This window comes from Mauremys mutica, chromosome 19, assembly GCF_020497125.1.
Source record: "Mauremys mutica isolate MM-2020 ecotype Southern chromosome 19, ASM2049712v1, whole genome shotgun sequence".
Classification (NCBI taxonomy): Eukaryota; Metazoa; Chordata; order Testudines; family Geoemydidae; genus Mauremys; species Mauremys mutica.
This window is the reverse complement of record NC_059090.1, coordinates 25,345,274-25,369,803: the sequence shown is the minus strand read 5'-3', so window position 1 is coordinate 25,369,803 and position 24,530 is coordinate 25,345,274. Positions and strand designations below refer to the sequence as shown.

Genomic DNA, 24,530 nt, shown 5'->3' with positions numbered 1-24,530 from the left:
CACAGCCGGGAGCAGCAGCTGCGGCTGATCAGGGACTGTCCCTCCCGGCCGAGGAGGAGATCCTCGCTGGTAAGTCACCCAAGGGGCTGTTCTCCCTGAGGCTCCGGATACTCGTCCGTGGGGAACCTGGCACTCGGGGCTGGGCTGGCTCTGACTCCGCTTCACTAACAGGCTGGGCAGGACAGCAGGCAGCAGTGACAGCAAACAGCAGGCGTCTGGCCCAGCTGGGGGCATGGGGTGGCGAGACCCACCCCCCACTGCTCCGTAAGTCAGGGGAGACCCTGCAGTCGGGAGTGACGGGGAGCTCAGTGGGCCGCACCCCAGGGCGGAGCATGTGCCACACGCTCACACCTGTGCGGGCCAGGGGAGGGGGAAGTGCCACCCAATCAGAACTCTCTGCCACGCCCATGGGGTGGTGTTCACACCTGCTCGGCCCTTGCTCTGCACAGGGCTGATGCCATCCAAGGCGCAGGCAGGGAGACCAGGCCTCTTCTGTCACAGCGAGGAAGTGGAAGGAGGAATCTGCCACCAGGCTCTTGCTCCGTCCTTGCCTGTGGCTGTTCTCCATGGAGGACAAGGTGTGCCCAGGCTGCAGGGCCAGGCAGGGTGGGGGCAGACGCTTAGCTCTGGGGAGGCCATGCAGTGCACAGTGGGGTGTACTTGTGCCGACTCTTCCAGAGTTCCCTGGGGGTTCGCCCTGGCTGGGGGGAGGGGTCCTGCAGTGCGTGGGGGCAGTGCCTGAGCCGTGTGCTCCCTGGCATAGGGGGGGGTCCTGCAGTGCATGGGGCAGTGCCCGAGCCGTGAGCTCCCTGGCATGTGGGGGTCCTGCAGTGCGTGGGGGCAGTGCCCGAGCCGTGAGCTCCCTGGCATGTGGGGGTCCTGCAGTGCATGGGGGCAGTGCCTGAGCCGTGAGCTCCCTGGCATGTGGGGGTCCTGCAGTGCGTGGGGGCAGTGCCCGAGCCGTGAGCTCCCTGGCATGGGGGGTCCTGCAGTGCGTGGAGGCAGTGCCCAAGCTGTGTGGCCCTGGCATGGGGGGTCCTGCAGTGCGTGGGGGCAGTGCCCGAGCCGTGAGCTCCCTGGCATGTGGGGGGTCCTGCAGTGCGTGGGGGCAGTGCCCGAGCCGTGTGCTCCCTGGCATGTGGGGGTCCTGCAGTGCGTGGGGGCAGTGCCCGAGCCGTGTGCTCCCTGGCATGTGGGGGTCCTGCAGTGCGTGGGGGCAGTGCCCGAGCCGTGTGCTCCCTGGCTTGGGGGGGGGGGTCCTGCAGTGCATGGGGGCAGTGCCCGAGCCGTGTGGCCCTGGCATTATTTCGTGTTCTGCGCCTGCTCCATTAGTGGTTACATTCCTTTAACTCTTCCCTTGCCAGGTCCCACCCCATGACCCCATCGTTGAGCACCCTGATGAGGATTGTGAGTCAGATCCAGGCCCCAGTGCAGCTCCTGGGGATCCCTGCTTTGCCAGGGGCCCTGCCGAGGCCCTGGCACTTGGCCCACCTTCCTAGCGCCACGTGCCCGGTGGGTGCCGAGGGACGCGGGTTCAGAGGGAGCTATTAAAAGACAATGTCCTGAGTCCCCTGCTCTCCGGCCAGGTTCTGTGGGGTGGGCTGGGCTGGTGCATTGTGGGGCAGGGCGTGGGCCGAAGGGGAGAGGCTGGTTGGAAGCGGGGGAGTGAAGAGCCGTCCGGCCCCGTGGGACTCCAGCTCTGCTGTTCCATGGCTCCGGGCCCAGCAGGTATTAGGGAGCATCTCTGACCTCAGCCCTGCCCGACGCTGCCCTAGGCCATGGGGCTGCAAACAGGTGGGGGGCTGGGAGGACAAGGGCCTGTACCCCAGCCCCATGGACTCATGGCAGACACTGCAGTGTCCGCACTGGCCTCTGTGGGGCACCCAGGCAGCCTGACCCCCAGGGCATGGCCACTGACCTCCCCCGCAGCCAGATACACGCAAGCCCTGGCTGGTCCGAGGGCGGCTCGGCCAATTGGCTCCTGTCCCAGGCTCCTCCTGGCACCGCGGCATCACCACCTCCCCTGCCCCCAGCCAAAGCCCCTGTGGAATGTGCAGGGACCCTGGGAGCCAACCACGCGGACAAAGGTCTCAGCCGCCAGCCGGCCAGAAACACCTCGGCCTTTCCCCAGCACAATGCAGTCCCCGGGAGAGGCTGGCGCAGGCGGGGCCGAGACCCAGAGGGGAGGGGCGTGGGGGATGGGGGGCCGGAGACCCAGAGGGGAGGGGCGTGGGGGGCAGGTGGGGCCGAGACCCAGAGGGGAGAGGCTGGTGCAGGCGGGGCCGAGACCCAGAGGGGAGAGGCTGGCGCAGGCGGGGCCGAGACCCAGAGGGGAGGGGCGTGGGGGGCAGGTGGGGCCGAGACCAAGAGGGGAGAGGCGTGGGGGGCAGGTGGGGCCGAGACCCAGACGGGAGAGGCTGGCGCAGGTGGGGCCGAGACCCAGAGGGGAGGGGCGTGGGGGATGGGGGGCCGAGACCCAGAGGGGAGGGGCGTGGGGGGCAGGTGGGGCCGAGACCCAGAGGGGAGGGGCGTGGGGGATGGAGGGCCGGAGACCCAGAGGGGAGGGGCGTGGGGGGCAGGTGGGGCCGAGACCCAGAGGGGAGGGGCGTGGGGGATGGAGGGCCGGAGACCCAGAGGGGAGGGGCGTGGGGGGCAGGTGGGGCCGAGACCCAGAGGGGAGGGGCGTGGGGGATGGAGGGCCGGAGACCCAGAGGGGAGGGGCGTGGGGGGCAGGTGGGGCCGAGACCCAGAGGGGAGGGGCGTGGGGGGCAGGTGGGACCGAGACCCAGACGGGAGGGGCGTGGGGAAGCACTAGCCTTTATCTCCGGGGCCAGAGGTATGAATGCAGGTTCAGGGAGCCCCCTCTTCCTCCTGTTTCTATCATCGCTGGCCACTCGTCTGGTGAGCCACGTGTGACCCCCTGGCAATCCACCGCCTGGCTGACAGGAGCCCAGGCTGGGCACTCTGCTGCCGGGGGGGCAGCGTGAAGTGATGAGAACGGCCAAGCAGGCGTTTCCTCAGCCACCCCCCGAGTCGCGTCACCCTGGCATGCGAGCCTGGGGCCAGCTGCGTTTTACCTTCTCAGCCATTTTCAGCCTGTTTTCACCTTATGACACCCCCCCCGCGTGTGTCGGTATCTGGTGCCCCCCCAGCACTGGGTAGGGGGGGACGGGGGCAATCGCTTCCATCCGGCTAGCGAGTGTCCTGACTTTGTACATCCGCTCGGGTCTCTGGCTCTGTGCACTGGCAGGGCAGCAAACGGCGGGTTGCCAGCCAGAGGAGCACCCACCTGGGCACAGAAACAGCAGCAGCTGAGCCGGTCCGGTGTGCTGCAGTGACGGTGCCACGCTGCTTCGCCAGGTGTTTGCTGTTTCCTCCATGCTGCTGGGGCAGGGCTGTGCCCGCAGGGCCATGTCTGGGCTGCAGGCTGGGGTGGGGCCAGATGTCTCAGATGCCGTGGTGGGGGGCAGAGGGCAGGGCCTGACTTGGGTGCAGCCTGTAACCAGCCAGCCCGAGGCCGGGGAGCTGAGCGGATAACTCATTTCCCCATCGCCCTCTGGTTTCCAACATCACCTGCCTTCGAGCCTGTCCGAGCCTCTGGGCTCGGCTCGGGAGCCGCGCGCTCCCTGCCCTCCCCCCGAGCCCCAGCACACCCTGCCACCTGGGCACCAGCCCCAGGGCAGCAGCAGAGAGGATGCTGTGCTTCCCGGGCACCGGGTGCCAGCTGAGCGCTGGCATCCCCAGTAGCATGAGATCCCATCCCCACCTGCTTGCCCACTGCTCCCCCTGGCGGCCATATTGGGGGCATGGGGCCTGCGAGCCCTGCGTGCCGATTATGGACCCGGCTGTATTGCGCCTACAGGCTCCATGCCCGGGTCACCGCAGCATGGGGGTCCCTGTGGAGGGTCTGGGGGGACTGACCGCTGCACAAACCCTGCGGCTCAGGAAGCAGAGCCCTTCCAGTGCAAGCACCTGCTCCTCCCCAGACAGGCCCTGCCCCACTCTGCAGGGCAGGGGGAGAGGGACCCTGGACTCTGTGCCCCCAGCTGATACCCAGGCCCTTCCCCCAGGACGATGGGGTTCAGGTGAAGCCGCCAGCCCTGCAGGGGCCCGGCGGGAGACAGGCCATGCTGTCTGCTGACCCAGGGAGTCCCTGCCTGCTGCTTCCGCCGCCCTGGGAGAAAGGGGTGGGGGAGGGCTTGGGCTGATGGTGCCTTGTGGTGCCCCGAGCCCAGCCCCCAAGCGAGCAGTGACAACGTCCTTGTGCATGAGGGACGGGGTCTCTGGAGAATGAATTTGCACTTGGGACAAGGTTCTTCCTGTGCACACGTGAGCCCAGCAAAGCAAGAGAGCAGCAGTGTGGCCCCCTGCCCCTTCCACGGAGCCGGGGACCTGGCCCGGCGCGGCGATCACCGCTGGGGCACAGCGAAGGCTGCAGGAGGGGTTAGAGGTTGGGCGCGTACCCGGGGGCAGTGCCAGTGAAGGGCATGGGACAGAGCGGCAGGACTGTGCGGGGCAGCCAGGAGCCGGCCGTGGGCTCCAGATTCTTCTCCTGGGGACTGGCTGGGCTTGGTTCCACCCTGTGCTCCCAAGGCTCCTGCTCTGGGCTCCACTCTGGGGCTGGCCATGAGAGAGACCCAGGTGCTATTCATTCCCCTGGCCCAAGCAGTGCTGGCAGGGGGCACGGTGGCTCAGGCGTGCTGGGGGGAGGGGGGTCAGGATGCTGATAAGGAGCTTCACTGGGATCCCCTTCCCTGGGCAGCAATACCAGGGCTCTGGGGTTCTCTCCACCCTGCAGGGTCACTAGGGCCTATCCAGCAGGCAGGTGCGGGCAGCTTGGGGACAGCCTGGGGGACGAGCTCGTCCCTGACTCGCAGTGGGCTTGGCTGCCGTACGCTGCCCCAGCAGAGGAGCAGCCGTGTGCAGCGTGTCGAGGCAGCGCCGCGGCGGCGCCGGAGGGCCCGGTGAGTAGACCCCTCAGGCCTGAGCAGGGGTGTGCAGGAAACCAGCTGCCTTTGCAATCAGAGAGTCATGGTCCCTGCAGCTGCTGGACCCCAGGTGACACGGGGTCTGTCTCCACCACAGTCCGAAGCTGGGATTGCCCCTTGTGCAGCCACACCGGTGCAGGAGCAGATCTGCCGAGTAACAGCAGCAGGGACCCTGGGTGCTACCACCGGGGCTAACCCGTGTGCTGCCTGACGTAGCTCCACTGCTGTGGTTACCCAGGCGAGCTTTGACGTTAGCTGGGCTCTGGCGATGTGCTGCCATCACTTGCCTGACTACAGGACTGACACGCTGTCACCTAGTCCCCGGGGATACTCTGGAACTGCTCCCCACAGAGACAGTCAGGACTCTGGGGAGCCTCCTCTCCCTTGGAGCAGCCTGTCTGCAGGGCAAGAAGCTCACACGGCTTCACCTCCTGGGTCTCTCCTGGGAGCATTCAGCATCCTCTGCCCCTTCGTGCGCTTCCCACAACGAGTCCGCCCAGGCGGGGTCCTGGGGAAGCCACAGGGTCCTGCACCTCCATTGCGCAGTCAGACGTGACTCTCAGCCAGCCAGTAACACAGAGGTTTATTAGATGACAGGAACAGGGTCTAAAACAGAGCTTGTAGGTACAGAGAACGGGACCCCTCAGCCGGGTCCATTCTGGGGCCCAGCGAGCCAGACAACCCCGTCTGCCCTCACTCCTCGTCCCCAGCCAGCCCCAAACTCAAACCCCCCTCCAGCCCCTCCTCTCTGGCCTTTGTTTCTTTCCTGGTCCAGGAGGTCGCCTGATCTCTTTGTTCTCCCACACCTTTAGCATCCCCTTGCAGGGGGGAAGGGTCCCAGCCATTTGTTGCCAGGAGACAGAGTGTCGGCCATTTATGCACGCTGGAGACTTAAGAAATGCATAGGGGAAACTGAGGCACCCACACAGTATCCAGAGGAAACATTAAGAACAGTCCCACTTCCTCACACAGGCCCTGTGTGAAGAGGTCTCAGGCCCCGGTGATGGGTTTGCACTGGGCACCTGGGCCACTCTCGCAGGGGAGGGACACCAGTGTTCTCCCATTGGGGGCTCCCAGGCTCGCGTCCCCTGGCTCTCTCTCCCTTTGGGGTCCGCTCCCTCTCATCCCTTCCCCCAGGCCGTGTCCTCTGGGGCTTGCCCAGAGACTGGATGGTGAACAGCTCACTGTGAGCTCACCGGCCCTTGGCCCCAGCCTGCGCTTTCCCCAGCTGTTGTTGTCTGTGACGGGAGCTTCATCCGTGTCCAGTTGCACTTTGCACTGCAGGGACGCGGGTGCGGCCTGCCTGCTGCCCACCCTCCAGGGCTCTGAAGCACTGGGACAAGGACTCCACAGCAGAGACCCTCCTGCAGGTACTGAGCCAGCTGGGACCCTGCTTGGGGGGCATTTACAGGGCTCCTGCTTGGGGCACGTTAGGGGAATGAGCGGCAGCAGCCCAGGGAAAGCGAGGGCTCCGGGGCAGAAAGGTGGAGGAAATGCACCAGGGCTCGGGCTGAAGGACCTGAGGGCTGGCACAGCCAGGGCCCCTGCAGCAAGAGGCACAAGAGAATCCTGACTGGTCTCCAGGGACTCTGCAGCGCCGCATGGATGCCAAGGGGCTGGGGGGTTACTGGGAGGTCAGGCCCCTCCCAGATTTACTCTTCCTCGCTTGTGCTAACCCATAGGAAACTTGACAATGAAAGCTGTTTCCTTGCTGAATTTTGTGTGTGCTCCAGCATGCAGGTTTGTTATTGTAGGGTTGCTCACAAGCACTGGTCAGCACTGGTTTGTTATTGTAGAGTTGCTCACAAGCACTGGCTGTGTTGGTTGGTTATTGTAGGGTTGCTCACAAGCACTGGTCAGCATTGGTTTGTTTTTGTAGGGTTGTTTACAAGCACCAGGCTGTGTTGGTTTGTTATTGTAGGGTTGCTCACAAGCACTGGTCAGCACCGGTTTGTTATTGTAGGGTTGTTTACAAGCACCAGGCTGTGTTGGTTTGTTATTGTAGGGTAGTTTACAAGCACCAGGCTGTGTTGGTTTGTTATTGTAGGGTTGCTCACAAGCACTGGTCAGCATTGGTTTGTTTTTGTAGGGTTGTTTACAAGCACCAGGCTGTGTTGGTTTGTTATTGTAGGGTTGTTTACAAGCACCAGGCTGTGTTGGTTGGTTATTGTAGGGTAGTTTACAAGCACCAGGCTGTGTTGGTTTGTTATTTTAGGGTTGTTTACAAGCACCAGACTGTGTTGGTTGGTTATTGTAGGGTTGCTCACAAGCACCAGGCTGTGTTGGTTGGTTATTGTAGGGTAGTTTACAAGCACCAGGCTGTGTTGGTTTGTTATTGTAGGGTAGTTTACAAGCACCAGGCTGTGTTGGTTGGTTATTGTAGGGTTGCTCACAAGTGTCAGGCTGCGCAGGTTTGTTATTGTAGGGTTGCTCGCAAGCGTCGAGCTGCGCAGGTTTGTCATTGCAGAGTAGCCCCTGACCATGGGATCCTGCGCTTGTTTATTTCAGACACTGGAGCACTGAGCCCACCTACAGCGTCTGGGACTCAGGCCCCAGGACGCCGAGTTGTCCAGACTTTGCTCGTTTCGAGCAGCGCAGAGCAGCCCTGCCAGTAAATAGAGCACTTGGGTGGCTGGACTCTGCTCCAGACGTGAGGGCCTGGCAGGTGCTTCCCGTCCAAAGCCAGCTCAGCCCCGAGCTCGGCTCATCCCGGCTCCTTTCCTGGGGTTCCTGGGCTGCCTGTGAGCCGCAGGCCCCTGCCGTAGGGGGTCGGGGTGGGCTCCCGCGGCGGATGTGCCTGCTCTCTGCTCCCATGGTGCACTGCAGCGAGCGGCTTTGCTGGGAGGTAGGAGGTGGGTACGGTGCCCATTGAGCGTCTCTCCTGCCAGCCGTGCCAGCGCATTTAGGGCCGACTCTTCTTCCCGTGCAGCTGGTTCCGTCCGGGCCCTGCCCTGCCCTGTGCTCATGGACCTGCGGCGCGTTCCCGCCAGCCGAGAGAAGGGATGGTATTTAGCGCTCATGGCTCCGAATGTCAAGGGCCCCAGTTATCCTTGGCTTGACCCCTCCAGGCTGTACTGTCACCAGCAGGTAGGGGCCCCCCCTGGGATGGGGGCTGCACGTGGTGAGCTGTCTAGCTGGAGGGTTTCTGGGCCCAGGGGTGTGGAGCGGGGGCGGGGGGGGGGGCGGTGGTTAAAGGGCCCTGCCTGTTTCCTGGGGGAGAGGAGAGCCAGGAGGGTCACCCACCCTAGCTAGCCACACCCCAGCCCTGTGGTGATGGGCACAGCTGGCCAGGCGAGCGAGCAGGGTCTGCCAGGCGTCCCATGGTGCTGGGCTGGTGGGTTAGTGAGGGGGAGGATGGCCCCGAGCCCTGGGCATGGAGACCCGGGACGTGATGGGCTGCAGCCTCGGCTCCCAGGTCCAGAAAGCAGCCTAGGGCCCTGCCTTGCTGACCCTGCTCCCGGGGCATCGCTGGCTGGGCACCTGCTGGCTCTGAGCCCGGTCAGGGGGACGCAGGCAGCACCTGGGAGCTGCCTGGCAGACTGGCTCCCGCTGAGCGGAGCAGGAGGGGACTGGCTGCCCAGCTCTCCCGGCCCTGCCGCTCCACCACATGCTGCCTGAGGGGGCTGGCAAGTGGAGCAAAGGCCTTCGGTGCCACTGCAGGGGCCAGCAGTGTCCCTTCCGAGGGCCTGGGTCCCATGGCCAGCCACCTAGTGCTGAAGTGAGCACCGGCCAGTTAGCGCCGGCATCTCTGCTCCAGACTGGGCGGGCGGGTGGCACCCTCAGCAGCTCTGCCGTCTCCCCAGGGCCTGCAGGACTGCATTGCGGACCTGCTCCAGCCCTTCGGCGAAGACCCTATCGACCTGGTCGCTGGAATCGACGCCATGGGCTTCATCCTAGGTAACCAGCCGGCCTCTCCCGGGTGTCTCCTCCCTCGGGGCTACGGACGGGCGTGTGTGCTGGGTGAGGGCACCACCTGACCTCCAGTGAACAAAGGGTTAACCTGGGCGCTGGCCCGCCCTCTCCTTGCTGGGCCGCTCGGGGCAGAGTCTTTCCCCTGTGCTAGCTGGTTACAAGCTACATTGCAACCCCTGGGGCCAGCCCCTCCAGGGCTGTGCCATCTCACAGGGCACTGGTGCGCATTCACCCCTCTGCTTGCCCCGTGCCAGGCGCTGCCATAGCCAGCACCCTGCCGAAAGGCTTCCTGGCCATCCGCAAAGCTGGGCACCTCTGTGTGGAGACCTGCACGCAGCCCTACACTGACTACTCAGCCCGCCAGAAGCTGCTGGAGATGAGGACAGACGCCATCCAGCCAGGTAAGAGCTGCGGCAGGCACGGCCAGCAGCCCCCGGGCTCTTGTGCTTGGCTACTGCCCTCGGGCGCTGCCACCCACCTTCTGTCCCGTGGGAAGGGCCCTCCCGTCCCCTCCCCTCGAACTCACCTAAGCATGGGCCCAGCACCCCACCTACGCCTAGCGTGCTCCAGGTGCCCAGCGCCATGGCAGAGCACCTCCCTGGCATCCCACGGGCACCGTTACAGCAATGTGCTGCCTGCCTGCGGGCTCTGCTCTGCCCCGGCCTGTTGGGCTGCAGCGCCAGGAAGGACTGGGGATGAAAACGGCATCGAGGCGACAGCAGAGGAAGGGGGCTGTGGGGAGAAGCCCACCTAACCGAGCCCTTGCCCCCCAGGTCTGCGCGTCTTACTGGTGGATCAGTGGATTGAAACGGGGGGAACCATGCGCGCTGCCATCCAGCTGGTGGAGCAGCAAGGGGGAGTGATCGCAGGTAGGGGGCAGCATGATGCCCGGGGCGGCGGGGCTGGCCAAAGGGCTGCGATCACCCTGGAGCCTGGCGGGGTGGGAAACGGAGCCCCCGAGACAAGGCGATCGCTGGGCATGGGAAATGTTGAAGGAGTCTCAGGTTTTTCCTTAACCAAAAGTTCCCCTGAAAAGTTTCTGACCCAACCCCAGAACGTTGGACTGATACGTTTGAAATCTCCGGGTTGGTGATGAAAACCAGAAACCTTTTCACAACTGAAACTTCCCCAGCACTGGCCCGTTTGCTGGACCAGCCATTGTGTCATTAACCCCCCGTTTGGGTTCACACAGTGGAGCGGTCACTCCTGGAGGTCTCCACAGTGCTGCAAGGGCACCCGCCTGGGTGGGGCAGGGGTGGGAGACCCCCACCCCCCCGTTATTACACAGGCCCCTCTCGGAGGGTAGCTGGCCTGCTGAAGGAGTCAGGGCCGCCTGCCTCTGACAGGCGCCACATGGGGTAACGAGGCAGCTCAGGTTCACCTGGGACTAAGGGAACTCCTGGAGGTGCTGGGAGGCCGTTAATTAGGCAGGGAAACACCTGGGCAAGCTAGACAGGAATCTCTGGGCCGTGTAGGACAGAGGTGAGAGGCCCAGGCCCCAGAACAGGAGAGCTCCCGTGGGGAGGGCTTCAGGAAGCTGCTGATGGGCTCACCCAGAGGGAAACTGAGGACGAGCGCCTGGTGGGAGAGGCTGTGAAAGGGAGGTGCTATGGATGCCACAGCTCAGCAGGCCCTAGCCCATGGATGGACTTCAGCTGGTAGCAGCAGAAGCCCCAGAGCGCAGGAATTACCATCTCCAGGCAGGATTGTTGTGGTTTGTCCCCTGTGGGGACCCTTTGCCTAGCTGATGACAAGCCCTAGCTCCAGACGAAGGGTCTGGGTCAAGAGGGCCCTGCTGGGGAGGGATCTGGATGGACATAAGTGGGGCTGATGGACTAAGATTACCTCTGCCCCCCACCCCCAGCTGGAAGCACTGAGGGAGGCCTGGTTCCCCCTGAAGGTTAAATAACCACACCCCCGAAGGGGCGCTGTTCAATATATAGAAGCTTCATTAGATTTACTGAAGCCCACTAGGGGAAACTGAGGCAGAGATGCAATGGCAGAACTGCAGCAGGCCACCAGGGGGTGCTCCAGGTTGATGGCCCTATGATGCTCCTGCTCCAAGGGAAAGATCAGCTCCTTTTAAGTGCCCCACATTATGGGAAATAGGCAGGGATGACTGCCCAGAGTCCTAGTAGGGTGTCGGGGACGGGGGGGAACCTCTCCCTTCCCCAGTTGGACCTGAAGCATCAGCCCGTTTGCTGGTGGCGTGCTGTCCCCTCCAGGAGAGGCAGCGCCCTGACCTAGGGGGGCGGCCCCCGCAGGCCTGACAGGGCAGGAGAAAGGAGGGTTTGCCAGACAGGACCAGGCCTGCCCCAGCCAGAGGTTCCTGAGCAAGGTGAACTCCCCCCATAATGCACCTGGTCACCCATGCAGTGTTGGGCCTGGGCTGTCCCCTCGGGCAAGGGCACAGGCTGGCACACGTCACCGACAGTGCTGGTTAGTTCTTGCCATGTGTGGGCTGCTGCCCGTCCTTGGCAGTGCCCAGCAGAGGGTGCCCCCCCACAGCGACTGGCACGGGGAGCGTGGACGCAGCTGTGCCGACAGCAATGCAGCCATCCCACCATGGCCCCTCCCCAGGGCACTGCCCAGCTGAGCCGGCACTGAGACTGAGGGTCTCTGGTTGTCCGGCCCCCCCGTAACCCTCCCGCTCTGCTCCATGTTGCACAGGCATTGCTGCCATCTGCATTGAGGACAGCGAGGGTGGCACGTGGATCCAGGAGCATTACAAGTGTTCGCAGTGTGTCCCCCAGCACCTGATGCCCCAATTCAACAGGCACCAGCTGGAGTCCTTCCAGGCCTTTGGGGCCACGCCTGACCAGGCCTAATTAATGGGATCTCCTGCCCTGGAGCTGAGCCTTGCACCAAGTTCCCCGGGACCACCTGCTCCATGGCCCATGCCTTGTCCCTGCTCCCGGAGGCCGGGAGGGAGGGGTCACAGCTTCCAGAAGAGCTGCTTCCCCTCCCCCATCCCAGTCTAATCCAATTAAGCCCTGTAACCCTTACTAATCGCAGATGCCCTCCAGCGCGGCTGCATCCTGTGGGCAGACAGTGCTCAGACGCCAGCTGCGCCCCTGCCTCTGGGGAGCAATCTCACCGCTTGCTGCTGCATCTCAAACCTGCCCCACGGCAACCCCCTGGATCTGCCTGGCCCCGGCCCCACCTCTGCCAACACCCCCACCCAGCTGCTGCTGGGAGCCACGCCCGGGGAGCCCGAGGTGGCCTCCCTGAGAGCAGAAGGAAATCTCTGTCTGGCTCTGGCCCTGCTCCCTGCTGGCACCGCCCAGCGTCTCTGGCTCCTTCGTCCTCTGGCTGGCTGGGCCCTCCGCTGCTGCCTGCCCCGGCCCTTTGGAGCTCGGGCTGCAGGCACCCAGCAGTGGGGTCAGTGTGCTGGGGGGATGGGGCTGCTTCCTCCTTGTTCTAATGCCCCTCAGACCGGGCACGCTCCCACCCTGCCGAGGCGTCACAGAATGCTTCGGCACCCTTGTCCCAGAGGAATCCGGCCAGCACTGCCCCCCACCCCCCTCACTGGCTATTTTCTTTCTTTAAAAAACAAAAAGGTGTAGAAATCCAGCTTTATTACATAGCGTCAGTGCCAGGAGACCTCTCCCCTTGCTAATTACACACTGGTTTGCATAGTTAACGAGCTTGTGGGTCTCTTCCCTTTCTCTGCAGGCAGCAGGGTCTGGGTGGGTGGAAGTGAGGCAAGTCCCAGGCTGCTGCTCCAGCTGCTTCCCGGCTCTTGTTGCAGTAGGTGGGCAGGACGGTGCCTGGCTCCGCGGCCGGCCTGAGTCAGCGCCGCAGGCTCCTGGCAGCATTAACACCAGAGGAGCAAAACCAGGGCAGCGCCCTGCCCAGCCACAAGGCTGGCGGGGGCACGCAGAGACCACGCTCTGCCCTAGCCCGCGAGGGAGGCAGGGACGGGGGAGTCCTGTCCCAGTCGGGAGGGGGCACTGCAGGGCACGGAACAGAGGGATGCTCAGCTGCCTCCATCGCCCTCCGGGCTGGTCAGGGCAAGGAGCAGTGCTGGCAGCTCTTCCAAACACCTGGCTGCCACCTATGCTTCATCCCAGCACCAGCCCAGGCGCCGGAGCCAGGCTGTGGTTCCCAGTTGCCCGGGCACAGAGGGAAGGAATAGCTCTGGTTGGGCAGGAGCTGAGCCGGGGAGAGGTCTCTCCGCTGAGCAGGCACCAGCCCCCGCAGGCCCACGGCTGGGATCCGCCAGCAGCTCTTTGGTAGCGAAGAGAGTTCAGCGCACACAGCGGGGCGGGGCGGAGCTGGCATCCCCCATCAGCGGCAGCACTTGGATTTCCTCCTCTGCGCCGTCAGGTACAGGTCGCTGTCAGTGCTGTGAATCCCTAGGAAAGCAGCACACGTGGGATCCCAGGAAGTACAGTGAGTGCCCCAGCCCCCTCCATGCCCACAGAGCCCTTCGCCCGGGCTGCCAGCTCCAAGCCTGCCGGGGTCAGGAGTGCCACCACGCTGTTCCCAGCCACCCGCTCGGGGCTCCCGTGGGAACCTGGCTGCGGCTCTTGGCTCAAGCCTAGGGGACTGGCCCTGGCTGCAGCTCAGCTGAGAGGCTGGGGGTGCTCTGTCCCCCAGAGCCGGAGGGTCCCCCAGGGCAGTGCCAGGCGGGTTGCAGGGCATGGGGGAGGAGCCCCTGCTCTGTGGTGTGACGAAGTGGGGCTGTTCTTAATGTTTCCTCTGAATACTGTGGGGGGGCCTCAGTTTCTAGCCGACCCTCTGTCGCCTGGCAACTAATGGCCAGGCCCTTCCCCCCCTGCCATGGGATGCTAAAGGTGTGGGAGAACAAAGAGATCAGGTGACCTCCTGGCCCGGGAAAGAGACAAAGGCCAGAGAGGAGGGGCTGGGGGGGTTCAGTCTGGAGCTGGCTGGGGATGAGGAGTGAGGGCAGACGGGGTTGTCTGGCTCGCTGGGCCCCAGAATGGACCCAGCTGAGGGGTCCTGTTCTCTGTACCTACAAGCTCTGTTTTAGACCCTGTTCCTGTCATCTAATAAACCTCTGTGTTACTGGCTGGCTGAGAGTCACGTCTGACTGCGAAGTGGGGGTGCAGGACCCCGTGGCCCCCCAGGACTCCGCCTGGGCGGACTCGCTGTGGGAAGCGCACGGAGGGGCAGAGGATGCTGAATGCTCCAAGGTCAGACCCAGGAGGTGAAGCCGTGTGAGCTTCTTGCCCTGCAGACAGGCTGCTCCGAGGGAGAGGAGGCTCCCCAAAGTCCTGCCTGGCTTTGTGGGGAGCAGTTCCAGAGCCTCGCCCGGGGACTCCATGACAGGTGGTTACCCAGCGGAGCCAGCCCAGCGCTGGATGCCCCCGGGCGTTAGTGGTGCTGCTGGCTGGGATCCCAGCGGCGCCAGGCGGATACTCACGCACGACGTCCCCGATCTTCCTGGCGGTGCTCTTCTCCAGCTCGGCCAGCACACTGCTCTCAAAGGTCAGCGAGGCCACGCGGAAGAAAAACTCCCTCACGTTCTCCCCTGCCCGGAGAGCCGACAGTGACCCTCCGTCCCAGGCTCCCAGCCCCGGGGATGGGCCAGGGCTGGGACCATACTCTGGGGTGCACCGAGCCGTGGGCAGCTGCGTGCTCACAGCCTGCCAGCAGTGGGCACTAGGTGTCTGAGGCTGGCACAGGCACGAGTGTGCTGAGGGGAGGCCTGGGGGCAGGAATGCAGAGCTGGGGTGGGGGAAGGGTGGTCAGACCCCATAACAGTGATGCCAGCTGGGAATCCTGGGCTATGCTTCAGCCCTGGGGGCACCAGGCCTCCACTCTAGGGGGCCGAGAGAGGCAGTAGCCGGGGGCACCTCTCCCCTCTGACCCCCCCTCATCACAGCCTGCCCCGTGGGAGCCGGGGCGAGGGCACTCACCGGTGAGCGAGGAGACAGCCCAGTACTCCGCCTGCATCTCCTTGGCCACCTTGATGGCGTCTCTCTCCATGAGGCTGTACTGCGCGGGCGGCTGCGGGAGGAGACGGGAGGTCACCGCCTGAGAGAGGCCGGCCCCTGGCAGGGGCCCATGGGGTGCTGGGGGGAGGGCTCCTGGGGGCTGCCTAGGACAGACAGGGGATGGAAGGCAGCTCCATGGCCTAGATCGACCCCAGGGCTCTGAGTTGAGCCCCCCAGGACAATGAGGGGTGACCCCAGGCTCTCCCCGGCCAGCGCCATTCAGCTTGGGGGGGCTGGGACCGGGACTCACACTCAGATCCTTCTTCGAGCCCACCAGGAAGAGGATCACGTTGGAGGGGTCGTTCTCCTTCAGGGCGTCGGCCAGCCACTGCCTGAAGGGCGAGAGAGGCCGTTAGCCGGGGAGGCAGGCGGGGCCCTGGGCTGTGAGACTTCCACAGAGACAGATGCCCACTCAGCCCCGCCCCAGGGATGGCAGCAAGCGGCCCCCCAGCTCAGCCCTAGCCCTGGTCCCCCACCTTCAGCCCCCACATGGCCCAGTGCCTGCACCCAACCCCGACACCCTGACCTACAGCCTGGTCCCCTTATGCCTCGAATTCCCCACCACAGGCCCCAGCCCCCCGCGCCTCCCCCAGCCCCCAGTGCCTCCCCCAAGCAGACCTCTAGAAATCCCCACTTGTCAGTTACAAACCCTGCTCCCTACCCTGCCCTCTGGTTCTGCCGGCTGCCATCCTCCCTTCCCTCTGTCCATGCCCCCATGGCTGCCATCGCCCCCCACACCCACTCGCTGCCCCCCCAGGTCCCCCCCTACACTGCCGTCACCAGGGGCGGCTCTAGACATTTCGCCGCCCCAAGCACGGCGTCATGTCGCGGGGGGTGCTCTGCTGGTCGCCGGTCCCGCGGCTCCGGTGGACCTCCCGCAGGCGTGCCTGCGGAGGGTCCGCTGGTCCCACAGCTTCGGTGGAGCTGCGGGACCAGCGGACCCTCCGCAGGCATGCTGCCAAAGGCTGCCTGCCTGCTGCCCTCCCGGCGACCGGCAGAGCGCCCCCTGCGGCATGTCGCCCCAAGCACACGCTTGGCGTGCTGGGGCGTGGAGCCGCCCCTGGCCGTCACCCCTGCCCCCGGCAGCCAACCCCACTCCCTGCAAGAAGAATCCCTTCACCCTCTGAGCTGGCGTTACCATACCTGGTGTGCGCTAGAGACGCCACGTCATTCACATCGAACACAATCACTATCGCTGGGGAGAGAGCAAGAGGAGGTGAGAGATGGGGGAGCTGGGGGGAGCCCACAAACCCCATGTGCTTGTTATTGAGAGCACAAGCCTGTGCTTGGTGTAGGGCTGATAGTTCGCACTAGGCCTGCAGGGGCCAGATTGTTATGGAAGGGTGTGTGATGGTGGGCCGTGTGTGTGTTATGGTAGGGTTGCCGGCAGGGCAGCATGTGTGTGATGGTAGGGCCGTGTCTGTGTTACAATAGGGTTGCTGGCAGGGCAGTGTGCGTGTGATGGTAGGGCTGCACGTGTGTTATGGTAGGGTTGCCGGCAGGGCATCGTGCGTGTTACGGTAGGGTTGCCGGAAGGGCCGCACGTGTGTTATGGTAGGGTTGCCGGAAGGGCTGCACGTGTGTTATGGTAGGGTTGCCGGCAGGGCGGCGTGCGTGTTACGGTAGGGTTGCAGGAAGGGCCGCACGTTTGTTATGGTAGGGTTGCCGGCAGGGCGGCGTGCGTGTTACGGTAGGGTTGCAGGAAGGGCCGCACGTTTGTTATGGTAGGGTTGCCGGCAGGGCGGCGTGCGTGTTACGGTAGGGTTGCAGGAAGGGCCGCACGTTTGTTATGGTAGGGTTGCCGGTAGGGCGGCGTGCGTGTTACGGTAGGGTTGCCGGAAGGGCCGCACGTGTGTTATGGTAGGGTTGCCGGCAGGGCGGCGTGCGTGTTACGGTAGGGTTGCAGGAAGGGCCGCACGTGTGTTATGGTAGGGTTGCCGGCAGGGCGGCGTGCGTGTTACGGTAGGGTTGCAGGAAGGGCCGCACGTGTGTTATGGTAGGGTTGCCAGCAGGGCATCGTGCGTGTTACGGTAGGGTTGCCGGAAGGGCTGCACGTGTGTTATGGTAGGGTTGCCGGCAGGGCGGCGTGCGTGTTACGGTAGGGTTGCAGGAAGGGCCGCACGTGTGTTATGGTAGGGTTGCCGGCAGGGCATCGTGCGTGTTACGGTAGGGTTGCAGGAAGGGCCGCACGTGTGTTATGGTAGGGTTGCCACCAGGGTGGTGTGCGTGTTACAGTAGGGTTGCCGGAAGGGCCGCACGTGTGTTATGGTAGGGTTGCCGGCAGGGCGGCGTGCGTGTTACGGTAGGGTTGCAGGAAGGGCCGCACGTGTGTTATGGTAGGGTTGCCGGCAGGGCATCGTGCGTGTTACGGTAGGGTTGCTGGAAGGGCTGCACGTGTGTTATGGTAGGGTTGCCGGCAGGGCGGCGTGCGTGTTACGGTAGGGTTGCCGGAAGGGCCGCACGTGTGTTATGGTAGGGTTGCCGGCAGGGCGGCGTGCGTGTTACGGTAGGGTTGCAGGAAGGGCTGCACGTGTGTTATGGTAGGGTTGCCGGCAGGGCGGCGTGCGTGTTACGGTAGGGTTGCCGGAAGGGCCGCACGTTTGTTATGGTAGGGTTGCCGGCAGGGCGGCGTGCGTGTTACGGTAGGGTTGCCGGAAGGGCTGCACGTGTGTTATGGTAGGGTTGCCGGCAGGGCGGCGTGCGTGTTACGGTAGGGTTGCCGGAAGGGCCGCACGTGTGTTATGGTAGGGTTGCCGGCAGGGCGGCGTGCGTGTTACGGTAGGGTTGCAGGAAGGGCCGCACGTGTGTTATGGTAGGGTTGCCAGCAGGGCATCGTGCGTGTTACGGTAGGGTTGCCGGAAGGGCCGCACGTGTGTTATGGTAGGGTTGCCGGCAGGGCGGCGTGCGTGTTACAGTAGGGTTTGTTGCAGCAGGCTGCTCATTAGGACCGGGGTACAAGTCCCTGTTTCTCGGCACCCCGCACACTCCTGGCACCTCACCTTGTGCTCCGCGGTAGTAGGTGGATGCGATGCACTTGAACCTCTCCTGGCCAGCCGTGTCCCACCTGGGGGAGAGGGGGCAGCGGGTTAGTGTGGCTGTGGCAGGAGGGCTCAGCAGGCTGGGTGAGCCGGTACTCACAGCTGTAAGCTGAAGGGGACACCAAGCACCTCAAAGCGCTCCATCTCGAAGTCCACCCCGATGGTCGCCTTGTAGTTCTTATCGAATGTGTCCTTGCAGAACCTGAGGGGGAGACCCAGCCGGTGGGGCTGAGGGGTCAGCATACAAAGGGCCGGCGCCCTGGGGCTTCCTGCCAGGGAGGCAGGGACCCGCCACTGAAATGCAACCCCCTCTTGGGTGGGACACAGCAGCTGGGTGCCAGCTGATCCCCCGTGAGATCCCTGTTTGGGAGAGGAAGTGAAGGAACAGTCTGTGTCTAGCTAAATGCGAAGGGAGGATTCGGGGAGCCAGGCCCTGAGCAGCCCACGATGGGGTATTAGCTCTGTACTGACCGGGGGAAAACTGCTCAGCTGGATTCTCCTGGGACATCTCCCACCCAAGCAATAAACAGCCCGAGCTCTACGGAGCCTCAGGAGGCCAGACCCTGAGCCTGCTCTTGGACAAGTCGACACGTTCCCAGCCAAACCTCCCCGAAAAGCCCCCTAAAGCCGCGCCAGGAGCGAACGGGAAGTGGGGACACCCCATAGCTCCGACTCAGGGGCTGGGGGCCAGCCTGGGGATCAGCTGTGTCTGGAACAGTCTATACCGGGGGGTGACCCAGAGAGAGCAGGGACCGCATCTCCTACGGGTCTGTGCAGTGGGGCCTGGCCCCGAGATAATAAATGACACTTCCCCCCTCTCAGAGAGGGGCCTTTCCCCCTTCCCGGGCCCTGGCAGCGCAGCCCCCCCACCCCCAGTCAGCCCCACCTACCGGTTGATTAAGCAGGTCTTGCCCACTGACAGGTCTCCCACCACGATGATCTTGGAGATCTTAAACCTGCTGGGGAGAGCCGGGCATGTCGGCTGTGAGCTCCCGGCCCCCACCCAGGATGGGTCCCGGCTCACGGCACCAGGCAGTGCCAGCTCCCACAGCTGGGGGCCGGGCCAGCAGCCTCCCCCCGGGGGCCATGGGACGCTTTGCTGTCTCCAGTGGCTGGTACTCGCCGCCCTGCTGGGCTGGTGCTCCCAGGGCTCCCTGCCCGTTCCCAGTGCACGCCAGCTTCCCCTGGGGTAATGAGTGATCGCCGGAGCAGCTGTCTCCTGGTAACCTCAGACACCCAGGCAGGCTCCTCCATCTGCTCAGGAAGCTAACGAGTCCAGGCAATTAGTCTCCTCCACATGTTTGTCTAAAGCAGCCTGCTTGGAAACCTGAACCTCACCTTCCTCCCGCACACCCCACCCCGCTGCTCCCCCTGCGCACCCCATTTCTCCCCCCATGCACCCCGTCTCACTAGTCCCCCCACTCCCCCCGCCCCGCTGCTCCCCCTGCACACCTCACCCGACGCTCCCCCTGCGCACCCTGCCCCGACACTCCCCCCGCGCACCCCGCCCCGCTGCTCCCCCTGTGCACCCTGCCCCGACGCTCCCCCTGCGCACCCCGCCCTGCTGCTCCCCCCCCACACCTCACCCGACACTCCCCCCGCGCACCCCGCCCCGACACTCCCCCCGCACACCCCACCCCACTGCTCCTAGCCCTTTTGCTTTTACAGATCTGGACATTAGACCTGGCTGCAGCTTCCCACAGACTCCATCCAACAGGAAGGCCAGATGAACGGCAGGCTCCAGAGCCCCTTGCCCACGGCAAGGCAGGCTGGGCACTTTGCAAGGGGACTTTAGGAGACTCCGAGTCGAGTCCTGGGGCAGCAGCCACCCCCGGTCACAGAGTCGGGACCAGCACCGCAATGCTGGAGCGTGGGCAGAGCGACTAGCCCTCAGGCTCAGACGGTGCCTGTTGCATTGACCGCTGTGCGGGGGAGCCATCGCATGGCATCTCCCCAGAGACCTCACTGGGGAGCAGCAAGTCCAAATTACAGGCCAGGCGGTTGCTCTGCTCTGGGCCCCTCCTCCCAGCTGCTCACTGCCACAGGCTTGGGCACAGGCCTCCCAGCACGCAGCTCTGAGCTGGGCCTCGGCGGCTGAGCCAGAGGGAGGCAAGGATGCACGGAGCTCCCTCTGCCTGGCTGCTCTGGCTCCTGGGGGATTTCAGGCCAACCCGTCTCATTTCTCTGGGAATCAGCCCAGCAGAGAGGTGCTTTCCTGAGGCACTAGGAGTCTCAATCCAAGGCAGGACCCCCACCTCCTCCCCAGCACATTCCTGCAATGTGAGTAAGCTCCAGCCATGCTCCAGCACGCAGGGCTCTTAAAGAGACACTGCACAGCCCTCCCCGGCTGCTGGGAAAAACCAAAGCAGCCTGATTCGGTTCCGTTCCATTCCATTCAGAAAACTCCCCCAGCGCAGGGCTGCCCCTGGCACCAAACAGGGCTCGGGCCTGTGCTGGCTCAGGGCAGTCGTGATGAGTTCCTGGAACCAGTGGCCCCAGGATCTGGGCCATGCTGCTGCCTGCCGGGAGTCCTTAAAGGGCTCTGTTCCTTCTTGGGAGGTGGGAGTTCCCCGGGGCGAGGGTTCTGTGTGCCCCGCGGCCCAGCCCGGCTTACCCCACTGTCCCCGTTCGCTGCTCCTGGCAGGCGCCGGTTACTTGGGGATGAAAGCTGGAGCGCAAATGGAGGGCGGCCTCTTTGTGAAAGCACTGAAATGGGAGCACAGACAGTGAGCTGGCAGCTCCTGGGAAGCGAGCCAGGGAGTCGGCAGTGTCTGCTAACAGCTCCCCCAAAGAGAGCCCGAGGGGGGATGCCCCCAGAGCCCGACCGGAACGGCCAGCGCCCTGTGACTCTCCCTAGCTCGATGGATGGCCTGGGGCAGGGACCACACACGGAGCATTCCCAGCTGAGCGGGAGGGCTGGGGAGCTGGCAGAGGAAATGCCAACAGCCTCTCTGTAGCACCACCTCAGCCAGGCCAAGGACAAGCTGGGGAGAATCCGCTCAGCACCCCCAACAATCCCCCCAGCTCGTGCTTCACAGGGGCAGCAGAACCCGGAGAGCTTGGCTCCTTCCCTGGCTCTGATACTCTTCCACCCTCGGGCCCCCGTGGGTATCCATCACCCTCCCCTGGCCCCAGTGCAAGGCCCCGCCTCGAAGCACGGGCATGCTTACCTGAGGCAGCTCCGCAATGATCCGGTCCCTCCGGACGGGTGCTAGCACGCTCATCATCTGGAGCCCGACCTCGCTGGGGAGAACCCAGGCACCCAAACCTAGCGGGGCAGAAGGTTTGATGGACGTTTCCTCCCCATTTGCTGACTGCAGCTTTGAAGCACCTCCTGCGGGATTCCAGCACAACGGGCGGGGAGAGGGGCGCTGGCAGCAAGTCCCTCAAGCCTGGCACTGCTGGGGCTGGCCTTCTGACCCTTCTCCTCGCCATGGGCACAGCCAACACAGTCAGGGCAGCCCAGCCTTTGCCCAACCGCAGCCAACTAGCCAGAAGTGCAGCACCAAGTGGAGCAGATTGCAGCTGCCCTCCTATTTCCTGCAGAGGTGTGAGCAATGGAGAGTGGCGTGGGGATCGCTGGAGCAATGCACAGTGCGATCTCCGAGGCCGGCTCCATGGCTTGCATGTGGTCTCTAGCAGCAGCACGCTGGCCACCTGCAGCCCTGGCTCTGGGCTGGTTTCTTTGCTATTCAGTGTGGAGACCCTTGAGCACCACAGTGTGCCTGGGGGTCACTGCGGCATTGCCAGGCTATGGGGTGCCCACCGGGGGAAGAAAGTGCCCGAGCTGGCGGCAGGTGACAGCTGTGAACCTTGGCTTGAAGGGCAGGGAGAGGCTGGGGCAGGGCAGGGAGCCTGGCCTACTCCAACGCTCTGTTGAAGGAAATCTTCCTGGCTGATCCAAGGAGCCACAGCGAGACATGAGGCTGGTGGAAAAGGGCCATACCGGGAGTGGCTCCCAGAGCCTCTGCATGGACACTGCATTCCTGCCTGCGCCTCTGGTACTGAAGGGCCTTTCCTAGCACCTGGGGAGATTTCACCTGGGCCTCGGCCTGAGGTGCAGCTTCCCAGCGCGCCAGGTGGTACAGAGAAGGGCTTGAAGCCATTTCCCTGGCTCCACAGACACAGCTCCTACTCTGGGCTCTGCGGCTACCTGCAGGGGTCCCTGGGCCAGCAGAGCGGGTTGCTGACTGTGTGGCTCGTTGGACAGCACCCAAGGCAGAGCTCTCCTGCAACTCCATCCTCGCAGTTTGTTCTCCAGCCAACGCTCCTCGTCCGCTTTCTGGAGCATGACAATCGCTTGCTAGTTCACTCCAGCGCTGCCTGGAGAGAGGCCAGGCTAAATGGCTGGCTGGGGCCACCAAGAAGCCAGTCAGGGTTGTAATCATTCACAGCAGCTGCTTTCTTTGGTCTCGTTTCTCCTTTGGAGCCGTGTTGATGGGTGCGCTAGAGAGAGGTGCAGCCGACCCTCGGCCTTATCAGGGAAGCCCCACAAGCTAGAGGGGGCTTGGCTCCCCAGCAGGCTGCAGACAAGCTGACGTGTGGGGCTGCTCCTCTGCCCAGCTGGCCTGGCACAGTTCTCAGGGCCAGACTGAGCTGGGCACCAGCTTGGCGAGGCCTGGGCTACCCCTACCCGCGCCGGGCGCTGTCTAGTCTGCAGTGGCTACTGCGGGGGGGGGGGTGCTGCAGGCTACCCAGCTGGGGAAGGGGCCTTGAGACCGGCGCCTCCCGGAACCCAGCACCCTGCAGTCACTACCCGGGACTCCTGGGCACCCAGCCACGGGACTGGGAGGGATGCATCTGGCAAGGGGCCGGCTCCCCAAGGGGCTCTGGCGGGGGGGGGGGGAACCCAGCCCAGGAAGCCTCCCGACCCCCCTGCGCTCACTCACCCGCACCAGCGGCGCCTTCGGGCTGCGGAGAGCTCGGGGGCGGCTCGGGCGATGAGCTGCATTTCGGGGGAGGGGAGGTAACCTGATCCCCGGAAATTCCAGGGGCTGCGCGGGCAGCGGCCGGCCGGGCTGCGCGCTCCGAGGCTGGGAGCGGGGCCGGGACACGTGGGGCCGGGGGAGAACCCGGGCAACGGGCACCGCGGGGCAAAATGCACCCCAGGCGCCGCAGAGATACCCCGCCGGGCCGCCCCCTCTCCCCGCCCCCCCTCGGGCCGGGCCGCCCCCTCTCCCCGCCGGGCCGCCCCTTCCCCCCCAGGGATGCCGTGGAGCTGGCTCTTCCCGCCGGTTTCTGGCTCTAGCTCGTGTTGGGGCGGGGGCGCCCCGGCCCCTCCGTACCTTCCGCATGGGGGGCTCCGGCTCCGGCGGGGCTGGCAGGCGGCTGGGCTCCTTCCCGCGGCGGCTGCTCCTGGTTAATGACTCACAGGCTGAGGCTCCGGGGGGCGGGGGCAGGCAGAGCCCCCCGCAGAGCATCCGGCCCCTTTCTCCGGCGGGACGTCCCGACCTCGCCCCTCCCGGGTCCCGGGGCACCGGTCCCGTCTGTTCTCCCGGGCAGGCGGCGGGCTCCGGCTGCCAGCGCTGCAGAACAAGCGGGCGGAGCAGGGGCGAGTAACAGCCGGCCAGAGAGGAGCCCTGGACGGGGAGGCAGCGCTGCCCCGCACAGCCCGGCTGCGATGGGAGAGACTCCCAGGCTGCTGCGTGGCCAAGCCAGTGCTGCTCTCTGGGTGCAGCAGCCATCCAGGCCCCTGCTCAGGCCTCTGCTATTAGCAAGATGTTCAGGGATGTACCTCCCCCCCCCACCCCAATCTTGCCTGCTAGAAGTGCTGGAGCATAGCATCATAGAAGACTAGGCTTGGAAGGGACCTCAGGAGGTATCTAGTCCAACCCCCTGCTCAAAGCAGGACCAAACCCAACTAAATCATCCCAGCCAGGGCTTTGTCAAGCCTGACCTTAAAAACCTCTAAGGATGGAGATTCCACCACCTCCCTAGGGAACCCATTCCAGTGCTTCACCACCCTCCTAATGAAAACATTTTTCCTAATATCCAACCTAGACCTCCCACACTGCAATTTGAGACCATTGCTCTTGTTCTGTCATCTGCCACCACTGAGAACAGCCAAGCTCCATCCTCTTTGGCACCCCCTTCAGGTAGCTGAAAGCAGCTATCAAATCCCCCCTCATTCTTCTCTTCTGCAGACTAAAGAAACCCAGTTCCCTCAGCCTCTCCTCTTTTATTGAGTGATTCATGCCCTGGATGACAGGGGATGAATCACTCAATAAATTGCCATGTTCTGTTCACTCCCTCTGAAGCAATGTCAACTTGTGTCTTGTTATATTTAAAAAATATTTGTATGAACACTTTTCATTATTAGATGTACTGATTTTCAATATGTGATTAGAAATGTCACTACCCCATATACCATTCATTTGTAACCTGTTTTGGGACTCCTGGATGGAAGGTGTTTAATAAGATAAAAAATATTAAACTATTAATTAGGTCTGTCAAGCGATTAAAAAATAATCACAGTTAAAAAAATTAATTGTGATTAATTGCATGATTAATCACACTGTTAATAACAGAATACCATTTATTTAAATATTTTGGATGTTTTCTACATTTTCAAATATATTTATGTCAATTACAACACAGAATACAAAGTGTACAGTGCTCACTTTATATTT

The 24,530-nt window shown here is 63.8% G+C and overlaps 2 protein-coding genes across 4 annotated transcripts; one reads left to right on the top strand and one right to left on the bottom strand.

The window, feature by feature from the left end:
* Positions 1-6,218: 6,218 nt before the first annotated feature.
* Positions 6,219-12,324, top strand: LOC123352934 (adenine phosphoribosyltransferase-like). Its single transcript, XM_044993531.1, has 6 exons — positions 6,219-6,358; positions 7,918-8,075; positions 8,792-8,885; positions 9,155-9,301; positions 9,674-9,769; positions 11,571-12,324. Exons 2-6 carry the CDS (start codon positions 7,953-7,955, stop codon positions 11,726-11,728), a joined length of 618 nt encoding a protein of 205 aa, XP_044849466.1. The 5' UTR covers positions 6,219-6,358; positions 7,918-7,952; the 3' UTR covers positions 11,729-12,324.
* A 137-nt stretch (positions 12,325-12,461) lies between these two features.
* On the bottom strand, positions 12,462-23,630 carry RAB34 (RAB34, member RAS oncogene family). Of its 3 annotated transcripts, none has more exons than XM_044993533.1 (11): positions 23,187-23,630; positions 21,072-21,169; positions 20,516-20,607; positions 18,792-18,860; positions 18,002-18,103; positions 17,863-17,927; positions 16,007-16,058; positions 15,114-15,195; positions 14,786-14,876; positions 14,290-14,397; positions 12,462-13,258 (listed from the first exon to the last, which is right to left on the bottom strand). In XM_044993533.1, exons 2-11 carry the CDS (start codon positions 21,126-21,128, stop codon positions 13,191-13,193), a joined length of 786 nt encoding a protein of 261 aa, XP_044849468.1. In that variant the 5' UTR covers positions 21,129-21,169; positions 23,187-23,630; the 3' UTR covers positions 12,462-13,190. The 3 variants fall into 3 exon arrangements, with proteins under 3 accessions (XP_044849468.1, XP_044849467.1, XP_044849469.1); XM_044993532.1 differs by having other exon boundaries at positions 18,792-18,857; positions 23,187-23,256; XM_044993534.1 differs by lacking the exon at positions 23,187-23,630 and adding an exon at positions 22,791-22,901.
* Between the last annotated feature and the right edge of the window lie 900 nt (positions 23,631-24,530).

Excerpts from the sequence above, each read along its gene's own strand:
- RAB34 (XM_044993533.1), bottom strand. The coding sequence starts at position 21,128 with ATGATGAGCGTGCTAGCACCCGTCCGGAGGGACCGGATCATTGCGGAG. Across the intron at positions 20,608-21,071 it reads TCATTGCGGAGCTGCCTCAG|TGCTTTCACAAAGAGGCCGC; the intron begins GTAAGCATGCCC and ends CTCCCATTTCAG. Across the intron at positions 15,196-16,006 it reads GCGTCTCTAGCGCACACCAG|GCAGTGGCTGGCCGACGCCC; the intron begins GTATGGTAACGC and ends CTCGCCCTTCAG.
- LOC123352934 (XM_044993531.1), top strand. The coding sequence starts at position 7,953 with ATGGACCTGCGGCGCGTTCCCGCCAGCCGAGAGAAGGGATGGTATTTA. Across the intron at positions 8,076-8,791 it reads GGCTGTACTGTCACCAGCAG|GGCCTGCAGGACTGCATTGC; the intron begins GTAGGGGCCCCC and ends CCGTCTCCCCAG. Across the intron at positions 8,886-9,154 it reads CGCCATGGGCTTCATCCTAG|GCGCTGCCATAGCCAGCACC; the intron begins GTAACCAGCCGG and ends GCCCCGTGCCAG.